Source organism: Mustelus asterias, chromosome 14 (genome assembly GCF_964213995.1).
Source record: "Mustelus asterias chromosome 14, sMusAst1.hap1.1, whole genome shotgun sequence".
NCBI classification, from domain to species: domain Eukaryota; kingdom Metazoa; phylum Chordata; class Chondrichthyes; order Carcharhiniformes; family Triakidae; genus Mustelus; species Mustelus asterias.
The window spans coordinates 49,156,174-49,182,978 of NC_135814.1; the positions used below are offsets into that span (position 1 = coordinate 49,156,174).

General features: G+C 42.8%; 1 protein-coding gene across 3 annotated transcripts in view; it reads right to left on the minus strand.

Moving 5' to 3' along the window:
• Window positions 1–15,658, minus strand: part of galnt13 (polypeptide N-acetylgalactosaminyltransferase 13) — a 421,054-nt gene extending 405,396 nt beyond the window's left edge. For all 3 annotated transcript variants that reach the window (XM_078229193.1, XM_078229194.1, XM_078229192.1), the window contains exon 1: window positions 15,517–15,658. In XM_078229193.1, the coding sequence (XP_078085319.1) occupies window positions 15,517–15,658 (142 nt within the window). The remainder of the gene's footprint in view (window positions 1–15,516) is intronic.
• Between the last annotated feature and the right edge of the window lie 11,147 nt (window positions 15,659–26,805).

Below are 26,805 nucleotides of genomic sequence, written 5' to 3' on the forward strand. Positions count from 1 at the left end.
GCATTTTACAAAACTGATGGAACTCGTAAAGAAATTTGTTATGTTGTGAGGGAATTTGTTATGTTGTGAGGGAATTTGCATTCCCAGGTTGTCTCAGTGTTTTCAGGGCAGGGCATAGATACCGATTGGAAGAGTGCAATTCCCAGCATGCCTCGGGTCCCAGCGGAAGCACAGTGCTCGGCAGGGAGACAGTCCATGAATGCTCCATTTCTGACTTTCTTTTGATAGCTGAAACAGTTGGGCAATGCTCCTACATGGTGGTGTAGTGTGAAATGACCATGCAACCTGTGTTCAGTGGAAAGGTGAGCCCATGTGTTAAGGTTAATTGGGAGCAAAAGAGATGGAAACTGAAATGCTGTTGTTTGCCTATGTGCAGCTGAAAAACATATGAAGCTGGGCTCAGAGAAGCCCAGCAGCAGTTGATAACTCCACGCTGCTTGAGAGTTGTGGCTCAAGGAATCCCCGGAGTATTAGTTTCTTGGTGCAGCTGGGAGTTGGGGATCAGGGAAGCCCAGGAGCAGTGGTACACTGCTCAGATCAGCGAGCTAACTGGGATCATGCTGATGATTGGACGCTGGGGTGTAGTCTTATGAATCTAGTGGGACACAGCCTCAGGAGAAGAGATTGAGCAGCTGGGTGGTGAGTAGTCATTGGGGCAGTCTGAATTGGAGCTTCTGCTGAGATAAATCAGAGGACAGATCCTCAAAAATGTGGAACTGAAATTCCTCATGAGGAAGACAAAGGTCTGAAGAATTTTTGTTGCAGTGGTCACTGACATTTTGGTTGGGTTGCGAAGGAAATTGTGGGACCTGTTTCGGTTACGTCTGCCATTGAATGTACAGTTTGTGGTGCGTTTGACCATAGTTTGCCTGTTAATTCATGTTTACCTCTTGATAGTTCAGGACGTTAGAGTAGAAAATAGATAATGTTGATTGTTTGCTTTGTTGACTCCTGTCCAGTGACATTTCTTGTGCTGAAAACTGTGGAATCTTGTGGCTTTATGGTCTTAGTGAATACCTGGAATTTCAAATTTCATCCACTTTAAACCTGTGTTCAGTGGAAAGGTGAGCCCACATGTTAAGATTAATTGGGAACGAAAAAGATGGAAACTGAAATGCTGTTGTTTGCCTATGTGCAGCTGAAAAACAATGGAGCAGTTGATAACTCCAGTTACTGGTTCCTAACCAGATCATAACAAAATTGTAGGCCACATCTCGGATCAAAACAATATAATCAGCAAGTATCTGCTACATAGTAATAGAACTGCGCACAGCTGTAAAGCAGCTCCCTGATCAGCTGCGTGTGCACTGATTGACCTTCCCAACAATTTACAAAACTACCAGCTATGCTTACCTACTATTCAACAAAACTGCTAACATAATACACTTGCTCAGTACAAGACTGATGGTAAATGCCGAGTTGTTCAAGTCCCAAAATGAAAACGTGAAACTGGTATTGTCTGGGGAGAGGCTTGGCTTCCACAGAATGATGTTGGAGACTTGTGTGATGATTTGAATAAAATAAGTGTTTATTGGGAAATATAATAGACTACAATAAAGTAGCATAGAAGTACACTTAACTAAGACAATGGCTGTACACAGTATCACTAATTTAAATAGTTCCAAACAATCTTCGCTTAGCTATCGTCAGAGCTAACTTTCCCAAACTGTTCCACAACACTTTACAGATTTTAAGAGCTATAAAAGCCCACTATTACCACACAATGCAGTTCAGTATTGGTAAACTGGCAGCATGCTTTTCAAATTAGGCTTTCTTCACACATCCTGCTTACAGGGAATAAAACAGCTATTCCTGCTGCTGGCTGAGATCTAAAAAGTTTAACAACACCAGGTTAAAGTCCAACAGGTTTATTTGGTAGCAAAAGCCACACAAGCTTTCGAGGTTCTGAGCCCCTTCTTCAGGTGAGTGGGAATTCTGTTCACAAACAGAACTTATAAGACACAGACTCAATTTACATGAATAATGGTTGGAATGCGAATACTTACAACTAATCCAGTCTTTAAGAAACAAAACAATGGGAGTGGAGAGAGCATCAAGACAGGCTAAAAAGATGTGTATTGTCTCCAGACAAGACAGCCAGTGAAACTCTGCAGGTCCACGCAACTGTGGGAGTTACAAATAGTGTGACATAAATTCTGATTCTAGGATCGCATGATAAAGACTCAGGAGGAAAAAAGCAGAAATATTTATGTGAAATAGTGTGACATAAACCCAATATCCCGGTTGAGGCCGTCCTTGTGTGTGCGGAACAGTTGCGTGGACCTGCAGAGTTTCACTGGCTGTCTTGTCTGGAGACAATACACATCTTTTTAGCCTGTCTTGATGCTCTCTCCACTCCCATTGTTTTGTTTCTTAAAGACTGGATTAGTTGTAAGTATTCGCATTCCAACCATTATTCATGTAAATTGAGTCTGTGTCTTATAAGTTCTGTTTGTGAACAGAATTCCCACTCACCTGAAGAAGGGGCTCAGAGCCTCGAAAGCTTGTGTGGCTTTTGCTACCAAATAAACCTGTTGGACTTTAACCTGGTGTTGTTAAACTTCTTACTGTGTTTACCCCAGTCCAACGCCGGCATCTCCACATCATGAGATCTAAAAGCCAGCTGAACTTCATAGGATTCAGTATCTTCTTAAATGCATTTTTCCCCTTTGTTTTCTTATCTGACCGGACTTCTTCAGAACTGCATTCCGCCACACTTCATTACCTACATCTCTTGATTTTGGCTCTTTCAGTTTAAAAGCAAAGTAAGCTCACTTTATGAATGTTTCCATGACACATCTTTTTCACGCGTTGTATTGAAGAACAAAGAACAAAGCAAAGTACAGCACAGGAACAGGCCCTTCAGCCCTTCAAGCCTGTGCCGATCATAATGTTCTAACTAAAGAAAAAACCTTAATCCTTTACTCGGTCTGTAACCCTCTATTTCCTCCCTATTCATGTACCCATTCAATGCCTCCTGAAATGTTGCTAATGCGCCTGCTTCCATCACATCCTCTGGCAGTGCGTTCCAGGCACCTAACACTCTCTGCATGAAAAACTCCCACACATCTTCTTTAAACTTTCCCCCCTTCACCTTGAACCTATGCCCCTTTGTAATTGACACTTCCACACTTGGAAAAAGCCTCCGACTATCCACCCTGTCTATGCCACTCAATTTTGTAGACCTCAATCAGGTCTCCCCTCAGCCTCCAACTTCCCAGTGAAAATAATCCTAGTTTAGTCAACCTCTCCTCATAGCCAGTACTCTCGCGACCAGGCAACATCCTTGTCAACCTTCTTTGCATTCTCTCCAAAGCTTCCACATCCTTCTGATAATGTGGTGACCAGAACTGCACGCAATACTCCAAATGCGGTCTAACCAAGGTTTTATATAGCTGCAACATGATTTCCCAACTCCTGTAATCAATGTCCCGGCTGATGAAGGCAAGCAAGCCATATGCCTTCCTAATCACCTTGGCCATCTGTGTTGCCATTTTTAGGGAACTGTGGACCTGCACACTAAGATCCCTCCTCTATATGTTAATGTTCTTAAGGGTTCTGCCATTTACAGTACAATTTATACCGAAATGCATCACCTCGCATTTCTCCGGATAAAGCTCCATCTGCCATTTCTGTGCTCAAATCTCCAATCTATCTCTAACCTGTTGTATCCTCTGACAATCCTCGGCATTATAAGCAACTCTTACAATCTTTGTGTCATCCGCAAACTTACTAATCAACCACCCACATTTTCCTCCAGATCATTTATACATACTACAAACAACAGAGGTTCCAGCACTGATCCCTGCAGAATACCACTAGCTACAGATCTCTATTCTGAAAAACACCCTTCCACCGCTACTCTCTGTCTTCTGTAACCAAGCCAGTTTTGTATCCATCTAGCCAGCCCACCCCGAATCCTATGTGATTTTAGTTTTTGTACCAGTCTGCCACATGGGATCTTGTCAAACGCCTTGCTAAAGTCCAGATAAGCTACATCCACAGCCCTCCCCTCATCAATTTTCTTTGTCACCTCTTCAAAAAAACTCAATCAAGTTGGTGAGACATGACCTTCCCCACACAAAACAATGCTGCCTGTCACTAACTAGTCCATTTTCCTCCAAATGTGCATCTATCCTGTCCCTCGATATCTTCTCTAAAAGTTTCCCCACCACTGATGTCAGGCTCACTGGCCTATAATTTGCTGGATTATCCCTGCTTCCCCCTTTCTTAAACTAGGGCATTGGCTATTCTCCTGTCCTCTGGAACCTCGCCTGTCACCAAACAGGATGTGAAGATATCTGTTAAGGCCCCAGCTATTTCTCCCTTTGCCTCCCGCAGTAACCTGGAATAGATTCCATCCAGCCCCGGGGACTTGTTTACCTTAATGCAATTTAGGATACTCAACACTTCCTCCTTTGATATATTGACATTCTCAAGAGCATTCACACACCTATCCCTAACCTCATCGTGCGTCATGTCCTTCTCCTTGGTGAATACCAATACAAAGTACTCATTAAGGATTTTACTCACTTCCTGCAGTTCCACGCATAAACTTCCTTTCATTGTCCTTGAGTGGGCGTACTCTTTCTCTTGCTACCCTCTTGCTCCTAATATATGCATAAAAAGCCTTGACCCTGTTTGCTAAAGACACTTCATGGCCCCTATTAGCTCTCCTAAGTCCACGTTCCTTCCTACTTTCACTTCCTCAAGGGCTTCATCAGTTTTTAGATGCCTAAATCTATTGTATGCTTCCTTTTTCCATTTGACTAAGTTTACAATTTCCTTTATCATCCATGGTTCCCGAATCCTGCCATTTCTATCCTTCATTTTTGCAGGAACGTGCCTGTCCTGCACTTCAATCAACTGGGTTTTAAAAGCCTCCCACATGCCAGACGTGGATTTGCCTTCAAGTAGCCGCTCCCAATTCACATTCCTCAGTTCCTGTCTAATTTGGATGTAATTGGCCCTCGCCCAATTAAGCACCCTCACCCAAGGGCCATTCTTATCCTTATCCATGACTACCCGAAATCTAATGGAATTATGGTCGCTGAACTCAAAATGCTCCCCCACTGAAACATCGATCACCTCGCCGGGCTCATTCCCCAATACCAAGTCTAGTATGGCCCCCCTCCCTGGTTGGATTGTTAACATACTGTATCAAAATGTTCTCCTGGACCCATCTAACAAATTAATCTCCATCCAAGCCCCTGGCTGCAAGGGATTTCTCTGCAAGGGGAAGTTAATGTCACCCATCATAACTACCCTGCTTTTTTCACACCTTTTTCAGTAACTGCCTACACAACTGTTGCTCTCTGTCCTCCAAGCTGTTGAGAGGTCTATAGTACACTACCAATATTGTGATTTCATCCTTCCTATTCCTGAGCTCCACTCATAATGTCTCACAACACGATCCCTCCAGTGTGTCCTTCCTCAACACAGATGTGATCTGCTCCCTAATCAGTAATGCAACTTCCCCCACCTCTTATTTCCCCTTCTATCCTGTGTAAAACAACGATATCCCAGAATATTAAGCTGCCCGCCCTGTCCCCCCCTTTAACCATGTCTCCATAATTGCAATTACATCATAATTCCATGCAGTAATCCAGGCTCTCAGTTCATCTGTCTTACCTGTTATACTTTTTTCACTGAAGCAAATTAATTCCAGACCTAGTCATGCTGAACCCTGCAGCTTCCCTCTGTTTGCTGTCACTCTGCGCTATGTTTATCTCAGTCTCACTTTTTTCCCCCGTCTCTACACTTACTGGCCTGCTGTTTTGGTTCCCACCATCCTGCCACACTAATTTAAACCCTCCCGAACAGCACTAGCAAACCCCCCTCCTAGGATACTGGTGTCCCTCCAGCTCAAGAAGGATGGGTTGTACTTGAACCTGGCACGGGGATTACTACCCTAGAAGTCCTGACCTTAACTCCCTGAATTGTCTTTGTAGGACCTTGTCCCTCATCCTGTTCTGTCCCCATTGTTACTAACTTGCCTTCGGCAAACATCCGTTCAGAGAGTTGCTAAGCTCATCAACATATCAAATGCACTATTTCCATTCACTCAGTTATTCTGTCCCTGCCTTAGTTATCTTACATTTTCCCATAGTTTTAATCAATATATAACCAGAACATTGCCAGCAAAAAAATTCCAATTTATAGGATCAATGACATCAATATTTTTCCGACACTGCAGTTTTTAACCATACCCAGAGGCACTGCAAATGGGAATTGAACATACTTGTAACTGCAGTATTTCTGTTCTATTCTCCAAAAGGCTCTGTATCCCGTCAGTAGAAAGTACCACATGACATAAGGGAGTTGAATACCTTAGATGTCTTTAAGGGGAAGCTAGGTAAGTATGCAAGGGAGAAACAAATGGATGCTGATATGGTTTAGGTGGAGTAGGTGGGCTGAGGCATGTTTGCAACATAAACACTGACATAGACCCGTTAGACAAAATGCACTGTTTCTGTCGTGCAACTTCAGTGTTATAAACTTATCCTATAAAAATGTTAGTTAGGATGACTTAATCTTTTAATATATTAAATTTTCTTTCTACCACCAATTCGTCATTTGGCATCTGAAAGACAGAGAATTCCTACCCATTGCACTGCATCCCAACTAGCATTTTTACCAGCCTACCCCATCAAAAACAAGCAGGTTCAGAGGATACAACTTCTAGTGTTTACCTTCTGAATCAGATCCAAGTGTTCCTCCATAGAAAGTTTTAAGCTACCACAATTTTAAATAATTAAATAGGTTTTATATTAGTGCAGATAGATGTAGGTTTAAGGTCCATTGATTACCATAAATTAAATTCCCCAATCAATAAGCATTACAAAATTCCCTGCTTCAGTATTGGCTCAGTGGTAGCTCTCTATGACAAAAGGTCGTGGGTTCAAACCCAATTCCAGGGATTGGCAGAATGGTTACAAAACAGAGGAGGCCATTAGTCCCATCAGGTTTATGCTGGTTCTCAGTTTGCCACGTGGGCCTGCAAATTTTCTCTCTTTGGCTGCTTATCCAATTCCCATTTTGATCCAAGTCCCGATTGCATCAACCTTCAACACGTTGGGTGGGATTCTAGTCCCTCTGATATGCATGGCGTTTTGCTTGACTTGCCCATCCCACCACCTGGGGAACCCACTGCAGGAGGATGCTTTCAGCAGAACTGGAAGATCTCACCAGTGGGAAGGGCCAGAAAATCCCACCTATTGTGTTGTGCATTTCAAGTTCTGACCACTAGCTGTGTTGGTTCTTTTGCCAATCATTTTAAATCTGTATCCTCTGATTCACAGCAGTACCAACAATAGAAACAGCTTCTTTGTCCAGACCCCCAGTGATTTTCTACACTTCTCGCAAATTTCCTCTTGGCCTTGTCTTCTCTAAAAAGAGAACAACTTCGGCTTTTCCAATCTATCCACATAACTGAAGTGCCCCATCCCTGGAACTATTCTTGTAGATCTCTTCTGCACTCCCTCTAAAGGCTTCACATCCTTCCTAAAATTAGACACAATTTGCCAGAGTTTCAGAGTCAAACTGACTCCAGAAGCATTAGAAAATGTGTTGGGGATCCAATTCCAGAATTCCCATCTGAATTCCTGGTATCAGCAATTTTTGCCACATGAGATGAGGACATAATTAGAAAGCCAGCACTTCTGATTTGGCCAGTTCCATTACAGGGTAAGCATAACATACCTCCCCGCTATTTTCATGGAGTCTGCCACTTTCTTGAGGGCAAGTGGTTCACCGCCCTTCAGAAGAATCAAGAGTCATGGACTGGATTCAGAAAGCTTTGGAAAGATATGTTTAAAATATCTTATCCATGCTCAGTCTATGCTACCACCCTCCTCCCACCACCACCAGCCCGTAGGTCATTATACCCCCTCACCCATCATGCATTATGTACAGAACAAATGAGCCACGTAACAATGGCGAGTATTGAAATGCCAATGAAAAAAAATCACCTGCACTTACAACCCTATAAAAGTATCAGAAAAAGATATTAACACCAATGACAGAAACTTTAACTCATTTCACGCCTCTTAACCATATCCAAATAAACACACATACATTGAAAAAATAGATCAAAGAACAATGTTATAACCTCATAAAGATGTCAATCAATCAAAGCTAATAGTCCACTTCAGTTTCTAAAGATTCACAAACTAAGCTAATCCATTAGTGAGTCTTGAAGCTCAGCCAAACATTCATCATGAGACCATATCAGCAAAAACAGATGGTTAGTCACACAACTATCCAGACTAACCCTCTGTTCATTAGGTAATTGGGGGGGCTGTTTACACAAGCAGAAGTGTGAATGTTAGTTTTGATTTATTGACATATTTAATGCAGTTGCAAAATTTTCTTTGATCTGTTTTTTTCAATGTACACACGTTTCTTTAGACAAGATTAAGAGGTGTAAAGTGAGGTAAAGCTTCTGTGACCATAATGGTCATATCTGGTTGACACTTAATTGGATTGTAAGTGCAGCGGAGGGACAGAGGGCCTAACAGCCTTTAATACAACTGGGACAAGGTCCCAGAGAACCAGGCAGGGCCGCCTAGACACTTGCCCGTTTCCACTGCTGCATTCAACATTCTTCAAGGGTTGGTGGGCACAAGTTGATCCTTTTCAACCTTCCTAGAATAAAAATACTGCGTACCAAGCCATTGATACGTACACAGCTCTGCCAAGTTGGGGAATTTCCCAACTCAACTTTTCTTCTTAGTAAGTGAAAATGCAAACTCAGTTGAGCTAAACCAAAATTTCATAAATTTCATCATAATTCCCTTGCTTCTGAACTTTACAACCCATTTATAAATGCCTGGATTACATCTACCTGTTTGGCCTCTTTCTCAATCTACCCTGCCACCTTCACCATATACTCCTCGATCTCTATATTTATATTTCTTCCCCTCATTCTCCCTGCCAAATGTACCACTTTACCTTACTCTGTCTTAAATGTCATCTGCCACATGTCTACCCTTTCCAACAGCTAGTTAATAATACTTCCAAGATTCATATCAGCAAATTTTGAAATTGTGCCATCAGTATCCAAGTCGAATATTTATATGTTTTATTAATTCGTGGGAACTGGATGTGACTGGCTAGGCCAGCACTTTTTGCTCATCCCAAACTGCCCTTGAGAAAGTGTTTGTGAGCTGTCTTCCTGAACCCATGCAGTCCATGTGGTGTAGGTACACCCACAGTGCTGATAGGGAGGGAGTTCCAGGACTGTGACCCAGTGACAATGAAAGAACAGCGATATGTTTCCAAGTCAGGGTGTTGAGTGGCTTGGACGGAAACTTCTGAGTGGTGGTGTTCCCACGTGTCTGCTAGCCTTGTCCTTCTAGATGGTGGTGGTCATGGGTTTGGAAAGTGCTGCCTAAAAAGCCTAGGTAAGTTTCTGCAGTGCAACTTGATGCATTGTTGTCACTGTGCATCAATGGTGGAAGGATTGAATGTTTGTGACGGGATGCCAATCAAGCAGGTTGTCCTGTCCTGAATGGTATCAAGCTTCTTAAATGCTGTTATTGCTGCACTCATCCAGACAGGAGAGAGTATTCCATAATTAGGAAAAGCAGTGGCCCTATTACCTATAGGCAATCCCACTGTATGTATTGCTCCAGTCCAAAAAACAAGCATTCACTATACAAACAAATAATCTATGCTGACATTTCAGTGCATTACTGAGGGAATGCTGCACTCTTTTGAACTGCTGTTTTTGGAATGTGAAGTCAAATCAATATTCCATATAGCTGTTCAACTGGATGTAAAAGATCCCATGGCACTACTCAAAAATGAACAGGGGAAACATCCTGGTGTTCTGGTGAATACTTATTGTCTCTCAACCAATACAATCAAAAATAGAATAATGCCTGTTTGCCTGCATTAGAGCAGTGACTATTTATTTAAAATAATGTCCTTCCTTGAATGTACATTTCCGCTTTGGATCATCCGGAGATCATGGAAGGCCCATATAAATGCAAGTTTTTTATTACTGAACTTCCACTATTTTATTTTCGTGACTAACTTGCACAACCACACTTGCTGAAGATTAGACAAACAGAGAAAGTGCACTCAGACAGTATTCAAACTTTCTTAATGGCGGCACAGTGGTTAGCATTGCTGCCTCACAGCGCCAGGGACCCAGGTTCGATTCCTGGCTTGGGTCACTGTTTGTGCACAGTGTGCATGTTCTCCCCATGTCTGCGCAGGTTTCCTCCGGGTGCTCCGGTTTCCTCCCACAAGTCTAAAGGACTTGCTGGTTAGGTGCATCGGCCATGCTAAATTCTCCCTCAGTGTACCCGAACAGGCGCTGAAGTGTGGCGACTAGGGGATTTACACAGTAACTTCATTGCAGTGTTAATGTAAGCCTACTTGTGACACAAATAAATAAAAACTACATACTCAACATAGCACCTAAAGTTAATAGTTTAGAAACTATCAGTTAGTATAGTATCGTCTATATTACATAGCCCAATTTGAGGTTGTCTGAACTGGTAAAATGGTTTGCTACACTTTGCTGAATTGTCACAAAATTTAAAAAAATATTTTGCAATGCAACTTTTATTTTTAAAATTTGGTCAACTATATATGGAGGCGATCTTACATTTTTGCCCTGCCGGTCGATGGGTGGAGCGAGCCGTTAAGAGTGAGAGCCGGAAAATTGGGTTTGTGTCTGATTTCTCGCTTCTCATCATCTTACCAGCACCAGATATCCGGTGAGGTCAGGGGGAGCAATCGGCGAGCCCTTGCGAGGCAGGGGGCGGCCACAACCAGTCAGTCTGTGCGTGGGGGAAGGTGATCAGCCATGCAGCCCAGCGGGGGTAGGGGAGGCAGTGATAGGTCTCTCTGTTTTGTGCTATTGCACAGAACAAAGAAATCTGCACATGTGCAATGGCAACTCTGCTGTAAGCTGCCAGCTTTTGTGTGGGCTTAGACTCCACCTCCTCCCCATCCTGGTGGAAAACAGATCTTGCTTCATTTTTTTCCTCAGAGTGTGGTAAGATTGGATTTTTAACTCGCCCAAAAAAATTGGCGCAATTCTCTCCCATTTCCACGCTCGTTCAACACTTCGAATTTTTTTGGTAAGATCACCCCCTATATATTTGATAAAGAACTATCAGATTTTAATGCTAAAATGCTACGAGTAATCTTTGTATTTGGGGATTTTATTTTGTGACTGGAGGAGTAGAAAACGGAGCAACATAAAACCAAGAATTCATCAAGCAATTCTGACCAATTTCAAACTCTGTGCTCTTCCAGAGGCAAGATCCACTTCGAGTGGCAACCTCACTTAACACAATAAACCACTTTAGCAGCAAACGTGTTTACAATATTTATGAACAGTGAATTTTTGCTGAAGCAGACCATACTACACTGTCCCATAAATTGGAAACAATTTTAAGGCCTGCAAAACATCAATTTGAAAAATAACATTTTAGGATGTGAAATTTGTTTTTTATTTCCAATACAACATATATATGAACACACTCTTTAATGTTGAAGTTTCTGCTGTGATAATTATCCTTGTCCTGTGTCTGATTGTGCATTCACTCCAAAGTCAAAAGTGAATGAGATCAATCACATGTAGAAATGCTGCAAATTGTAACAAACTGCCATATTTGATACAATCCAAATATACCGGAGATTCCTAGACTTTCGTAACCTTCAAATCCAATTATCTTGCACACAGTTCCTTAAAAAGTTGGACATCTAGAAACATAAAATAGCAAAGAATGCCAAATAGGGATTTTGACAGTTCAGAGTGGTGTTTTTTCTCTATAATAGATATTTCAAAGAACGAAGAACAAAGAACAATACAGCACAGGAACAGGCCCTTCGGCCCTCCAAGCCCGCGCCACTCCCTGGTCCAAACTAGACCATTCTTTTGTATCCCTCCATTCCCACTCCGTTCATGTGGCTATCTAGATAAGTCTTAAACGTTCCCAGTGTGTCTGCCTCCACCACCTTGCCGGCAGCGCATTCCAGGCCCCCACCACCCTCTGTGTAAAATACGTCCTTCTGATATCCGTGTTAAACCTCCCCCCCCTCACCTTGAACCTATGACCCCTCGTGAACGTCACCACCGATCTGGGAAAAAGCTTCCCACCGTTCACCCTATCTATGCCTTTCATAATTTTATACACCTCTATTAGGTCACCCCTCATCCTCCGTCTTTCCAGTGAGAACAACCCCAGTTTGCCCAATCTCTCCTCATAACTAAGCCCTTCCATACCAGGCAACATCCTGGTAAACCTCCTCTGCACTCTCTCCAAAGCCTCCACGTCCTTCTGGTAGCGTGGTGACCAGAACTGGGCGCAGTATTCCAAATGCGGCCGAACCAACGTTCTATACAACTGCAACATCAGACCCCAACTTTTATACTCTATGCCCCGTCCTATAAAGGCAAGCATGCCATATGCCTTATTCACTACCTTCTCCACCCGTGACGTCACCTTCAAGGATCTGTGAACTTGCACACCCAGGTCCCTCTGCGTATCTACACCCTTTATGGTTCTGCCATTTATCGTATAGTTCCCCCCTACGTTAGTTCTACCAAAATGCATCACTTTGCATTTATCTGGATTGAACTCCATCTGCCATTTCTTTGTCCAAATTTCCAGCCTATCTATATCCTTCTGTAGCCTCTGACAATGGTCCTCACTATCTGCAAGTCCAGCCATTTTCGTGTCGTCCGCAAACTTACTGATCACCCCAGTTACACCTTCTTCCAGATCGTTTATATAAATCACAAACAGCAGAGGTCCCAATACAGAGCCCTGCGGAACACCACTAGTCACAGGCATCCAGTCGGAAAAAGACCCTCCCACTACCACCCTCTGTCTTCTGTGACCAAGCCAGTTCTCCACCCATCTAGCCACCTCCCCCTTAATCCCATGAGATCCAACCTTTTGCACCAACCTACCATGAGGGACTTTGTCAAACGCTTTACTGAAGTCCATATGGACGACATCCACGGCCCTTCCCTCGTCAACCATTCTAGTCACTTCTCAAAAAACTCCACCAGGTTAGTGAGGCATGACCTCCCTCTCATCATCCTTTTCTTTTTTGATGTGCCATTAAAGTATTTTAGAAGTAACATAGTAAGCAAAACTAGGCCTTCAAATCCCCATCTCCTGAGGGAAGCACAAATTGTGGGTTTATTTATTTGTTCATTAGTGTCGCAGTAGGCTTACATTAACATTGCAATGAAGTTCCCGTGAAAATCCCCTAGTCACCACACTCCGGCACCTTTTTGGGTACACAGAGAGAATTTAGCATGGCTAATGCACCCAATCAGCATGTCTTTCGGACTGGGAGGAAAGCGGAGCACCCGGAGGAAACCCATGCACACACAGGGAGAACGTGCAGACTCAGCACAGACAGTGAGCTAAGCCGGGAATCGAACCCAGGTCCCTGGCGCTGCGAGGCAGCAGTGCTAACTGCTGTACCACCATCACATTACTCACTTTTGACTATTTTCTCTATGCAAGTTCTGTAAATGAAATTTTACATTTCATGATAACAGTTTGATATTAACAAAATGTTTAAAAGTTCATAAGAGAGACATTTATTCCTGTATACACAATAAGCACGGTTTGAGTAAATGTTTATATTAATAACAGTTGCTGAAATACCTCAAACAAATGTTACAAAATGTAACGACATGGGAGGCCAGGGAGATGCCAGAGGATCTCAAACTCAAAACAAAGATATTACTGATATCAAAACCAAAACATTTAGAAGACAGCTGACATTTTATGCACTTCTCATTTTGTCTACACGACACAGTGTGAGAGCAGCAAATGGCTGTTGGGAGAGAAGGGAACAAAGAGTCAAAAGATCAAAGAAGTGGATTAGTTGTCCCAGCATTACTGCTTTTAATTGAGTGGACTGATTCCACTCACACTCGGGTATTATATACTGTATAGTTCAAATTCAAGCAGCGGTATAATGTTTAAACAAAAATAGTTTAATTATGTATTCACTGAGACAGGGTAAAAATTGTAACCTTTGCATCTAAAATGTTTCATTATGTGCAGCAGAAAACATGCATATTTTGTTTTTGTTTCAATGCTTAATGCATAGTACAGTAAGTTGCTGTAATCGGCTAAAGTTATTGCCAACAGATATGCAATAGCTTAAGGCTTAAATTTTGCTAAATTAGCTTGTAGCCCATATTCTTCTTGTTTAAAGACTTAAATGTTTTATACAAAAATACAAAAGTAGTTAATAATGTGCATAAGTGCTTCCCCTTATTAAACATACCAGATGAGGCTACCAAAATGAGGTGATACTCTCCAGTAGCCTGTCAGTCTCTCTCAATCCCTCAATTAGCTTCTATTCCCAACCTTTGAATACAATCTTTTAGAGGTTTATAGGGTGATCTTATAGAGGTCTATAAAACAATGAGGGGCATAGACAAGGTAGGTAGTCTATATCTTTTCCCAAAGGTAGGGGAGTCTAAAACTAGAGGGTATAGGTTTAAGGTGAGAGAGGAGAGATACTAAAGTGTCCAGAGCGGCAATTTTTTCACACAGAGGGTTGTCAGTGTCTGGAATAAGCTGCCAGAGGTAGTAGTAGAGGCGGGTACAATTTTGTCTTTTAAAAAGCATTTAGACAATTACATGGGTAAGATGGGTATAGAGGGATATGGGCCAAATGCAGGCAATTCGGATTAGCTTAGGGGTTTAAATAAAAAGGGCGGCATGGACAAGTTGGGCCGAAGAGCCTGTTTCAATGCTGTAAACCTCTATGACTCTATGACAATGTTATGGATGGAGAAAGGAAAATGAATTTTTGCAGCTCAGACCAGTGTTTAATCAATCTGCCACCAAATTTTTTGTCTCTCAAATATCCTTAATATAAGGTATTCAACTGTCTCAGTTTCTAGGTCAGAGTTTTCTGAAAACTCTGCTCAAATGCTATGTTGGACAGCAGGACACATTCACAGCAGATGTCCAATCTGCTACAGTGCAAACTCTTGTAATGAGCTTTCTCACGTATACAGCTGTAACATTTATAAAGGAAGAAACAGTTCCATCATATCATTGCAGTTTGTTGACCTAGTTAAATACTGTGGAAAATGGCTAACCAATACACTACTAATACCCAAGAAAGATTTGGCCACATAAAAAAAATCCCTCAATAACAAATCCAAAATCTGATATCATAAAGATTTTGAAAATATCTCAAACTTAAATTTATATTCCCTGCAGTCAGCATCATGTATACAAGACCAAAATAGTCAGTGAAAAGCACAGTGATCTTGCACAACTAACTTGTGTTTGGATCAAAGTAATCTCATCAGGGAAGAGTTATTTCACGTATGGGGGGAGGTCAAAACTTACTAGCAGTGAAATTTTGAGTTCATCACAAGTTATGCTGGTAGAGGGCAAAGGAAATTTCATTTTGTGCTAATGGATTCTTTACCTTGTAATATATTTTTAATTTTCTAACATCAGTGATTCTGCACAGTGGCAAATCCAGAAAATAAGCACTTACCCCTCAAGGCTGGTAACAGAGATCGGTCTTTCTTGTCATCACATTTGTTGCATTCGCTGAAGTACAGTAATAAGAAGACATCCAGCAGAACCCAGACCAAAGATGTAGCCAAAACTACCTTGCACCAAGTCAATCTCCTCATGATTACTTTTTCTTGTAAACTACGGTGGTAAGCAAGAAATGTGTGTAGCTTTGCTTCCTTGGAGAAAGTGATCACAGAGCAAAAAAGGGAGGCAATGCCAGAAATCCAGTTTGTTGAATGAAAGAACTAAAGCATGCTGAAAGTGAAAAAATACAAACAATTAGTTTCATATATCACTAACAAAAATGCTTTAATAACATATTTTCAGTAGGCACTTAAATTCCACCCTTTCTACAGAACAATGGATCAATGAAGAGCCATGTAATTGAGAACACCATACTATCCCCAAATAGTAGAATGAGGACAGGATTTTGTGGTCGTGCTCATCCCAAGATCAGAAAATTCCGCCGGAGGTCAATGGACGTTTGCATTGTTCTCCCATCACCCAATACGATTCCCATGGCAGGCGAGACAGGAAAATTCCACCCCTAATGTTCACGATCAAAATTTCACTTCGACGAGGTTTTGTCTGTCTTTGCTTTGTTCTCTCTGAGGCAATAAGCTCAATGCTGGTTCAAAAAAACAAAACTCACCATGCCTGCTTAGATGTTCTACCCCAGGGGAGAGAACAGAAATTCTGAACTTATCATATCTATGATCTTATATAGTACAATATACTGTACCAACTTTCAGGCATCATATCAGGATGGGAAGAAAACTAAACCAATAAAAATTAACTGGACAACTAGCATTAAAAAGGAGTTAAATAATTCTGAAAAGAACAAAGCTATCCCAGAACTTTAGCTGATTAAACAATAAATCAATTTTCTATTTGGCCGGGAGCTAAGTTTCTGACCTCATGTCCCCTTTATCAGCAAAAACATCTGCTTCTATCTTTGTGATATTGTCCATTTCTACCCATGTCTCAGTTCATTCCTGCTAAAACCTTCATCAGTGCTTTAGTTACCTCCATGCTTGACTATTTCAATGTTCTCTTGTCTGCCTTTCAATCATTCATTCTGCATCAAGTTGAACATAGAACATAGAACATAGAACAGTACAGCACAGAACAGGCCCCTCGGCCCACGATGTTGTGCCGAGCTTTGTCTGAAACCCACATCAAGCTATTTCCTCCCTATCATCCCGAAGTACTCCATGTGCCTACCCAATAGCTTCTTAAATGTTCCTAAAGTGTCTGACTCCACTATCCCTGCAGGCAGTCCATTCCACACCCCAACCACTCTCTAAGTAAAAAACCTACCTCGGACATCCTTCCTATATCTCCCACCATGAACCCTATAGTTATGCCCCCTAGTTGCCGCTCCATTCATCCGAGGAAATAGTCTTTGAACGTTCACTCTATCTATCCCCCTCATCATCTTATAAACCTCTATCAAGTCTCCTCTCAACCTCCTCCACTCCAAAGAGAAAAGCCCACGTTCCCTCAACCTTTCCTCATAAGACCTACCCTCCAAACCAGGCAGCATCCTGGTAAATCTCCTTTGCACTCTTTCCAGTGTCTCCACATCCTTCTTGTAGTGAGGTGACCAGAACTGCACACAATATTCCAAATGTGGTCTCACCAAGGTCCTGTACAGTTGCAGCATAATCCCACAGCTCTTAAACTCAAACCCCCTGTTAATGAACGTCAACACACTGTAGGCCTTCTTCACGGCTCTATCCACTTGAGTGGCAACCTTCAGAGATCTATGGATATGAACCCCAAGATCTCTCTGTTCCTCCACATTCTTCAGAACCCTACCTTTGACCCTGTAATCCACATTTAAATTTGTCCTACCAAAATGAATCACCTCGCATTTGTCAGGGTTAAACTCCATTTACCATTTTTCAGCCCAGCTCTGCATCCTATCTATATCTCTTTGCAGCCTACAACAGCCCTCCACCTCATCCACTACTCCACCAATCTTGGTGTCATCAGCAAATTTACTCATCCACCCTTCAGCCCCCTCCTCCAAGTCATTTATAAAAATTACAAATAGCAGAGGACCAAGCACTGATCCCTGTGGCACTCCGCTGGTAACCGGTTTCCAGTCCGAAAATTTTCCATCCACCACCACCCTCTGTCTTCTGTTAGATAGCCAGTTACCTATCCAATCGTCCAAACGTCCCACTATCCCACTCATCCTTACTTTCTTCATAAGCCGACCGTGGGGGACTTTATCAAACGCCTTACTAAAATCCATGTATATGACATCAACTGCACTACCTTCATCTACACACTTAGTTACCTCCTCAAAAAATTCCATCAAATTTGTGAGGCAAGACTTGCCCTTCACAAATCCGTGCTGACTATCCCGGATTAAGCTGCATCTTTCTAAATGGTCATAAATCCTATCCCTAAGGAACTTTTCCATCAACTTACCGACCACCGAAGTAAGACTAACCGGCCTATAATTACCAGGGTCATTTCTATTCCCTTTCTTAAACAGAGGAACCACATTCGCCACTCTCCAGTCCTCTGGCACCACCCCCGTGGACAGTGAGGACGCAAAGATCAATGCCAAAGGCTCTGCTATCTCATCCCTTGCCTCCCAAAGAATCCTAGGATATATTTCATCAGGCCCAGGGGACTTACCAACTTTCAGTTTATTCAAAATTGCTAGTACATCTTCCCTCCGAACATCTACTTCCTCCAGCCTATCAGCCTGTGACACCATCTCTTCCTCAAAAACATGGCCCCTCTCCTTGGTGAACACTGAAGAAAAGTATTCGTTCATCACCTCTCCTATCTCTTCTGACTCCATGCACAAATTCCCACTGCCGTCCTTGACCGGCCCCAGCCTCACCCTGGTCATTCTTTTATTCCTCACGTAAGAGTAAAAAGCCTTGGGGTTTTCCGGTTGAGTGCATCCAAATCTCTGCAGCCTCCATCCAAACTTGTACCAGATCCCATACACCTCACCCATGCTCACTGACTTACATTGTTTCCTATTCCAGCAACACCGAATTTTTACAATTCGCACCCCTTGCGCTCAAATCCCTCCAGATCTCTGCAATCTTCTCTAACTGGGCAGAAACATCAATTAAACTTCAGGGCGCACGGTGGGCACTGCTGCCTCACAGGTCCAGCGACCTGGGTTCGATTCTCGGTTTGGGTCACTGTCTGTGCAGAATTTGCACATTTTCCCCGTGTCTGCATGGGTTTCCTCCGGGTGCTCCAGTTTCCTCCCACAATCCAAAGATGTATGGGTTAGGTGCATTGTCTATGCTAAATTGCCCCTTAGTGTCTCGGGATGCGTAGGTTAGAGGGATTAGCGAGGTTACGGGGATAGTGCCTGGGTGGGATTTTTGTCGGGACAGACTTGATGGGCTGAATGGCCTCCTTCTGCACTATAGGGATTCTATGATTCTAACAATCAGCATGGTGTTTTACCCATCCTGCCTTCTTGTGCATCCAATTTTTCCCACTGGTGGCGCTGTCTAGGCTCCAAGGTCTGGAAAGATTTCCCTAATACTCTCTACCTCTCTCTCCTCCTTTAACACACTCCTTAAATGGATACCTCAATAAGAGTTCTGATGAAAAGTCATCAACCTGAAACATTAACTGTTTCACCCGCCACAGATACTATCCCACCTGCTGTGTCTGAACATTTTCCATTTTGATTTCATATGTCCAATATCCACAGTAATTTCTTTTTAACCATGTTTTTTTTGCCTGTCCTAATATCGCCTTATGTGGTTCAGTGTCAGATTTTGTCTGCTAACACTCCTGTAAAGTGCCTTGGGAGTGTTTTACTTAGCTAACTTGCTACGTATATACAAATTATCATTGTTGCCACTTAGTTAAAAAAAAATCATAGCACCATCTAGTGCCACATGGAGCCATTACAGGTCATTGATCTGACTAACACTGGCACAGAAGTTAGAGAAAATATGAATAGGCAAGCGTGGACAAATATTCTTAGATTGAAATATTTATAGGGATTGTTCACAAATACACATTGCTTCCAATGAAACATATGTAACAGTGTTAAATGAATATATGATAGATGATTTTATTTACATTTTTAAAAATCTTTTACCAGTTTACAAGCCCATAAAATGCAGTCAAGATTGTATGTAAGACATGCCAGGTGGAGTTAGCCACCGAGATCATGATTCTTTCTAAATATGGGGCAGAAAATGAAGTTGAAGGTCTCCCATCAAATACTCATCCCTAAGGGAGTGCAGCAATTTTCCCACCACTTGCCTACACCAGCATTGATAAACTGCGAAGGAACTATGAGGTTTCAATGTGGTGTCCCCTTTCCTCAGTTCCCTGAATCACTTCTCATGGCTAACTTGCATGGTCAAGACAGTCAATGTCTTTTAGTGACAGGACCAGGTGACAAATATAATTAGAGATATTATTTTCTGGTTTCTTCACTTTCTGGTGCTCTTTTACTGTTTCTCATTTCTCTCTCCAAGAGGATTATTTGAACTAGGTGAACATTCAGGAGCAGTCAGCGTTAGGTCTGCTATTTTACATAGCTGCAACCCTTGTACCAAATAGCATACCTACACAACTATCAATGGAAATATATAGTACTGGGAATCCTTCCTAAATAGGTTCATAATCCAGGCCCAAAGTGGTGCAGCATCACAGCAGCCCTGGACTGATGTAATTTCCAGTAGAAAATTCAGCAACGAAATCCAAAGCTTGCTATTTAACAGGGCTAGTGCCATTCAAATGTACTGAAGAAGTCTTATCCTTTGGTAGCTCCGAAGAATAGTTCTGGGATTTAGTAAAACTGAGATGCAGATGCTGGTATTTGGTTGTATTGGGATGGTCTAGCAACACTGTCAAAGGGGAATATGGAATTTATCAGAACTGTGGAGATGGGACTTGGACTGAGAGTCCTCACTATCACCATCTTGAAGGTCACTACTGATCAGATGCTTAACTGGAGCAGTTATATCAGTAGTGTTTATATAAGAACTAACTCCTTGTTCCTTTAAAATTTCTCCACTATTTCTAAGGCTAAAATCAGGAATGTAATGGGCTGCTCTCCCACATTCTCCCCTGTATAAAACTGAGGTCATCCAAAACTTTGCTGCCTATATCTTAACTCGCAGCACATCACATTTTTCTATCCCCATTGTGCTTGATGACCAACTTTGGCTCCTGGTCAAGCAAGGCCTTGATTCCCTTCATAGCCCTGACCCTCATTATCTCTGTCATCTCCTCCAACCCCACAATCCTCCAGGATATCTGCATTCCTCTAACTCCGGTCTCTTCTGCACTCCCATTTTAATTGCTCCACCATCAGTGACTGTGCCTTCACTTGTCTAGGCCCTCAGCTCTGGAATTTCTTCCCCACACCCCTCCGCTTCTCTACCTTGCTTTCCTCCTTTAAGAAATTTATTTAAGAACTACCTCTTTGACCAAAGTTTTGGTCACCTGACCAAATATCTCCTTGTGTGGCTTGGTGTCATAATTTTATAGTGCTCCTGTGCAGCACCTGAGGACGTTTCATTATGTTAAAAGGTGCTATCTAAATGTATGCTATTGCTCTTCACCAGTCTCCTGAACAGGTGCAGGTGCAACAATGATCAAGAAGCTCAGCATTTGCCAGGCAAGATATTTGCTTGGACATTGCTCCAGCTTGAAATCACTATCCTCCCATGACACTGAAGTACCGTAGTTCCACTATGTACCAGTACAACCTGCAGGATACACTGTTGCAACCTTCCAAACTCTGACAGCACCTCTCAACCCTGCTAATATTTACAACCAAGAAGGACAAATGTAATAAAGAGTGGGAAATGGGGGCAGAGGGAATCAAGAGTGGGCAACAGGCAATATAGGGGAAATTGACTTCTGAGGGAGAAACGTCATTGGAGCTGGCTAAAAGGCTTAGGGCAAGGACAAGTTGTCTTAGAAAAAGTGAACGAGCATAACATTTTTATTCAATGTAGCAATAGCAAGGCAGTGATTAGTCACCAAATTTACACCTTTAAACTAGCAGAGTACAGGTAATGAAACTAAAGCCAATTTTGTCAGCAAGTTTGATTAGGGTTGTCAATTGTGTAATTTTTAATAAACCTTATTTTGTGCCTATGTTTGGTAGACTGAAGGAAAAGGGTGCCTATTCAATTTTAAAGTATTTTTTACAATTTAATTTTCGTGATGAATGTGCTAGTGTCAAAAATAATAGACAACAAACTCAATTATACACCCAAGTACCATAATAGAAAGAATTAGAGGAAACCATTGTAGATCTAACACTGTCGAGAAACTGTATTTGAAATAAGTTAAATTCATAACACTTTGCAAGGCCACTGAAAGATCACACCCCTGTAATGTTACTCAGAACAACATCAATGTTTCCACTAAATTAACACTGACATCCATTCTACGAAATGCAGCTACTTATAGTCCACATTTAACTTCATCATATTTGTCCAAAAGGATTTTTAGTCAAATTGGGAACACCAAACATATGAATGCACTTGATTTCAAGTGGCATTCTACACATGGAGATTAAACAATTACCAACAGATGAGCTTCAATCTTCTGAGTTGTCATTCTATTGTAAAAAGTCACTTCTGAGCTGCTTTCCTGCACTCAATAGTCACAGACACAAAAGGCAGGATTTTACCAGCCTCCCGGAGGAAAGATTGGAGACATGAGTAGTGGTAGAATTGCAGCGAATCAGGGTCAATCGGTTGCCTGATTCCACCCTACCATCGGGTTATTTTGTCAACAGTGGGAACAAATACGGAAAAGTAGCGCACCTCCTTGATTTATATAACGGCCCAATTAGGGGCAATTTTATGTCGTTCTCAGCACCCCCACACTGCCAGCTAAATCGAGGTGGCCTCTCAGTGGAAGCCCAAGGGTACAGTTTAACTGAACAGGGGGGTAGGGAAGGAAGCATTCATGGCCCCAATGACCTCTGAGGAAGGATTTCCCATCCGCCCTCAGCCCTGTGAAACAAATGCAAGAATGCCACATCTCAAACTATCACAACAACGTTGTGTATAAATTACACTGCTATTGCGATGCCAGGTATGTGGGCATACATTCCAATGACTGGCTGATGGAATCAAACAGTAGGTTCCTTTAGTTTTTTTTATAACAGGTAGAGTATAGACTGTATACAACCGGTCTGCCCTTGCAATAGTCAAAAAATGTCTACCATTGGATGTGATTCCACAATTGGGCAGCACTTGATGAACAATCCCAAGTTTGCTCGTAGCCACACTAAAAAACAATTTAAGATAATCTGACATGCTCGCAGCGTGGATCAATTAGGCTTGGTAGAAGCAACACACATTCATATCCATGGACCTGTTCCCTGCAAACAAAAGGAATATGTTTCAGCCTTGTGCCTCTTCTGAATTACCCAGGAGCTTGGGGAACCAACGGTTGCTTTCTCCATGGCCAATCCAAGTCAACCTGCCAACCAATCAGCAATCTTCTCTCTTCTGGTACAAATAGTAGTGATCATATGAAATTTGGCATTTGCGTGTTTATCCTGGTGAGCGCAAGATGTAAAGATTCAGCAACATGTCTGTTTTTACAGCAATATCCAAGTTCTATATTACCAACCAACTGTCTCATGATTACCTAATTCATGGGGGGGGGGGGCAACAGAATGGGCTCTGTTTGTTTTATATCAAACTGATTAATTAGTTGTTTGAACATACATTATAAACCCCAAACCTCAAAGTTTATGAATTCAAGAATCTAATATCACTATATATATATATTCAATGTCCAGGTGCATACTAACTTGTAGTGTTAAATATTCTGCATCCTGGCTTGTGTTAGCGATCCAAATCAATTAACGACAAGAAAGGGAAAGTAGTTGCCTCTACATCGAGCCTGTTTCATAAATGAGAGTGTTTCTCTATTATATACATGCCCTTCCACGTGTTCTACGTACACCATTTGAAATATCCATACATGTACCAAATTAGAACAACACAATTGAGGAAGCTAGGACTACATACACAATACTGTATTCGGTTAAAAAAAAATGTATATTGCGCTGTGGGGCGACTAAAAAATTTACCATGCTGACTTGTAAAAACGTTCTATTTTTTCAATAAATTAATTATCGAAAGCAACACAGATAGAAATGTGTAATTCTCTGCGGGGAAACAGTGCTGTCACTGCGTCTACAACGAAAGGCTGCAGGCTGAGGGGCTTCTGCCAAATTCAGGGATAAGAACCTATGCAGACCACCAGGCAAAAAGCATTTGCTGCTGTGTCAAACTCCACAGAATTCACCAACATACACCGCCACGGTTCAGTTCCAGCTCTCAAGAGTTCTGACAAGTCGCGGGTTTTATCAAATATGCGCAAAACGTTCCGTGAACATCGATTTAAATGCACAAGTTGGACACGCGATTATCACTGCCAGAAAAAAAAAGTTTCTAATTAATTTACGGTGCCGTTTAAAAGCGGATGACATAAGTCAGCACATTGTTTTCGGGGAAAAAGTGACAGACAAAAGCGATCTGGATTGCTGGTGCGACCATTTAATTTAAGATCATTTCAATTCCAAGTGGAATTGCTTGCAGCCTACCTTGAACTCAAGACAGATTTGTCTTTGCAAACTGCGTTTACCAGTCTCCAGTTGTCATTCTTTCCACCAGCCCGGCTTTTTCCCCTCCCCTGAGACAAGTGCACGGTGTGTGTGTGTCCCTCTCCAAAGTACATCGACGCCTACCGTCTCCCATGGAAAATATTTAGCAAAATACATATCTCCCCCAATTGGCTTGACTTACCTTCCAGCGGCTGGAAGGCAGAGAGGGCTGTCCCTGCTGCAATCAACTTGTTGCATTCTTGCAGACACCAAATCAATTGTCACGAACACTTGGAAAGGCGGCTCTTGTGGAATAAAACGCTGCGAAGATTTGCCAAAGTGCAATAGTAATTATGGGAGCTGAGGGATGCTGATGCTGCCGCCGCTGCTGCTTTGAGCCTGCGATTGCGATGCTGTGCCTTCGCTACCCAGAGCCCAAGTCTGCGCTTCCGCCATCACTTGAGTGCTTGAGCTCCACTTTGGCCAAGGCCGTGTATTGGGAGACAGGCGCCCGCTGGTTCTCAGAGCCGCCGTTCACTGGCTGCCCTGGTCAGTCCGGGTGCCCCAGTCGCGGGGACCGAGGGCCCGACCCACTTCACTCCGCAAGCTCTCACACAACCCGAGCCCGGCTCCTCCCACACCCCCCCGGCAGCTGTCAATCACCGCAGAGCCCGGAGGAAATGCCGCCCCTCAGCCCTCTCCCCGCCTCTGATTGGTCGGGGAAGCCTGTCAATCAGGTCAAGCGTCTGCCCTCCCCTTTTATCTCATTGGCCGGAGGAACTGTCGTTCAGACTCTTGCGCCCGCCCTCTCTCCTCTTCTCATTGGTCGGAGGAGCTGGCGTTCAGATCCCGCGCCCGCCTTCTCCCCGCCTCTGATTGTCGGAGAGGCTGTCGATCATGTCCCCCCGCGCCCGGCCGGGCACGCGAGGTTGCCGCTGGGCATGCGCACTTGAACTTGCCTCTGAGCCTGGGGAAAAGCAAGGGGGGGGGGGGGTGGGTGCGGGGCTCGGAGCTGCAGCTGGAGGAGAGCGCGCGCCTGCAGGCTGAGCGGCGCAGCAAGGAAGGAGCTGTCCCCCCAGTGCTGGTGCTGAATTCAGCTCACATGCAAAATCACTATCATGTATTTGTATCGCGACTTTAACGCAGTGACAGTTCCTTCGCAGATGCCTTATCAGACAAATTCGGACACTTACGCATATAATAAGACTTGGTGAAAGACGTAGTTGGGGAAAAGTTAGCATACACATGCAGCAAACTGAAGGTTTAAAGTTTATTTTATTAATCTCACCAAGTAGGCTTACATTAACACTGTAATGAAGATACTGTGAAATCCCCTAGTCGCCACATTCCTGCGTCTGTTCAGGTACACTGAGGGAGAATTTAGCCAATGCACCTAACTAACATGTCTTTCGGACTGTGGGAGGGAATTGGAGCACCCGGAGGAAACCCATGCAGACACGGGGAGAACATTCAAACTCCGCATAGTCACCCAACCTGGGAATCAAACCCAGGACCCTGGTGCTGTGAGGCAGCAGTGCTAACCGCTGTGCCACCCCACGCCTTTATTGCAAGAGTATTGGAATACAAAAATAAGTTTTCCTACAATTTTATAGGGCTTTGATGAGACAACACCTGTAGAATTTGCACGGTTTTGGTCTCACTGGTGCAGGCAATTTGGGTAGGATTCTCCGATGGGACTCATTACCAGTGAGAATGGAAAATTTGATTTGCAAGCCAAACTCCATTCACTTTCAGCAGCAATGGAAAATCCCAGCTGTGAACAAGGATGGAAAAGTTTGGCCGATGGGCTAAATGGCCCCTCTCTGCAACAAGACTTTGCTATTGTGCTATGGTTCTGTGACCTCCATGTTTACATAAGGATATAATTGCATTGGAAATTGTAGAGTGAAAGTTCATTAGGTTTGTTCATGGGACGAGAAGGTTATCCTATGATAAGAGGCTAAGTAAATTGGTCCTACAGTCATTGCGATCTCATTGAAATGTACAGGATACTGAATGTGCTGAACAGTGTAGATGAGTTATTACCCCTGGCTGGGAAATCTAGAATGTGTAGGCAGTGTGCCTCAGAATAAGGAGACAATCATTTAGGACTGAGAAGGGAAATCTCTTCACCCAGGAGTTTTGGTTCATTGAAATTGTCTATCCCAAAGCATTGTGGGTGCTCCATCATTGAATAGGTTTAAGATTGAGATGGAGAACTTTTAAATCTCTCAGGTAATCAAGGGATATGGAGAATGGGCAAGAAATTGGAGTTGAATTAGATTATCAAACAAGATTGGATTGAATAGTGGAGCAGACGCAAGGGCCCATATGATCTATTGCTGTTCCATTATGTTGTTATGCATTATGGAGTGTCTTGGCCAGATTTAGAGGAATGTAGGTGTCTCAGCGTATTGTAAAGCTGGAGAAATTGGCAGAGATAGAGAGTGGCAAGGTCATGGAGGAACTGGAAATCAAGAATGAGAATTGTAAATCTAGGTTTTACCTCAGCAGGAGCCATTTTGGATCAACAAACACAAGAGTAATGAATGAACAGGATTTTGTCTGAGCTGGGGAGGTTTTAGGTGAACTCAAACGTACATAAGATAAAATGTCAGAGACCAGCTCGGAGAGATTGGAATTGTTAAATCTAGAGGTAATAGAAACATG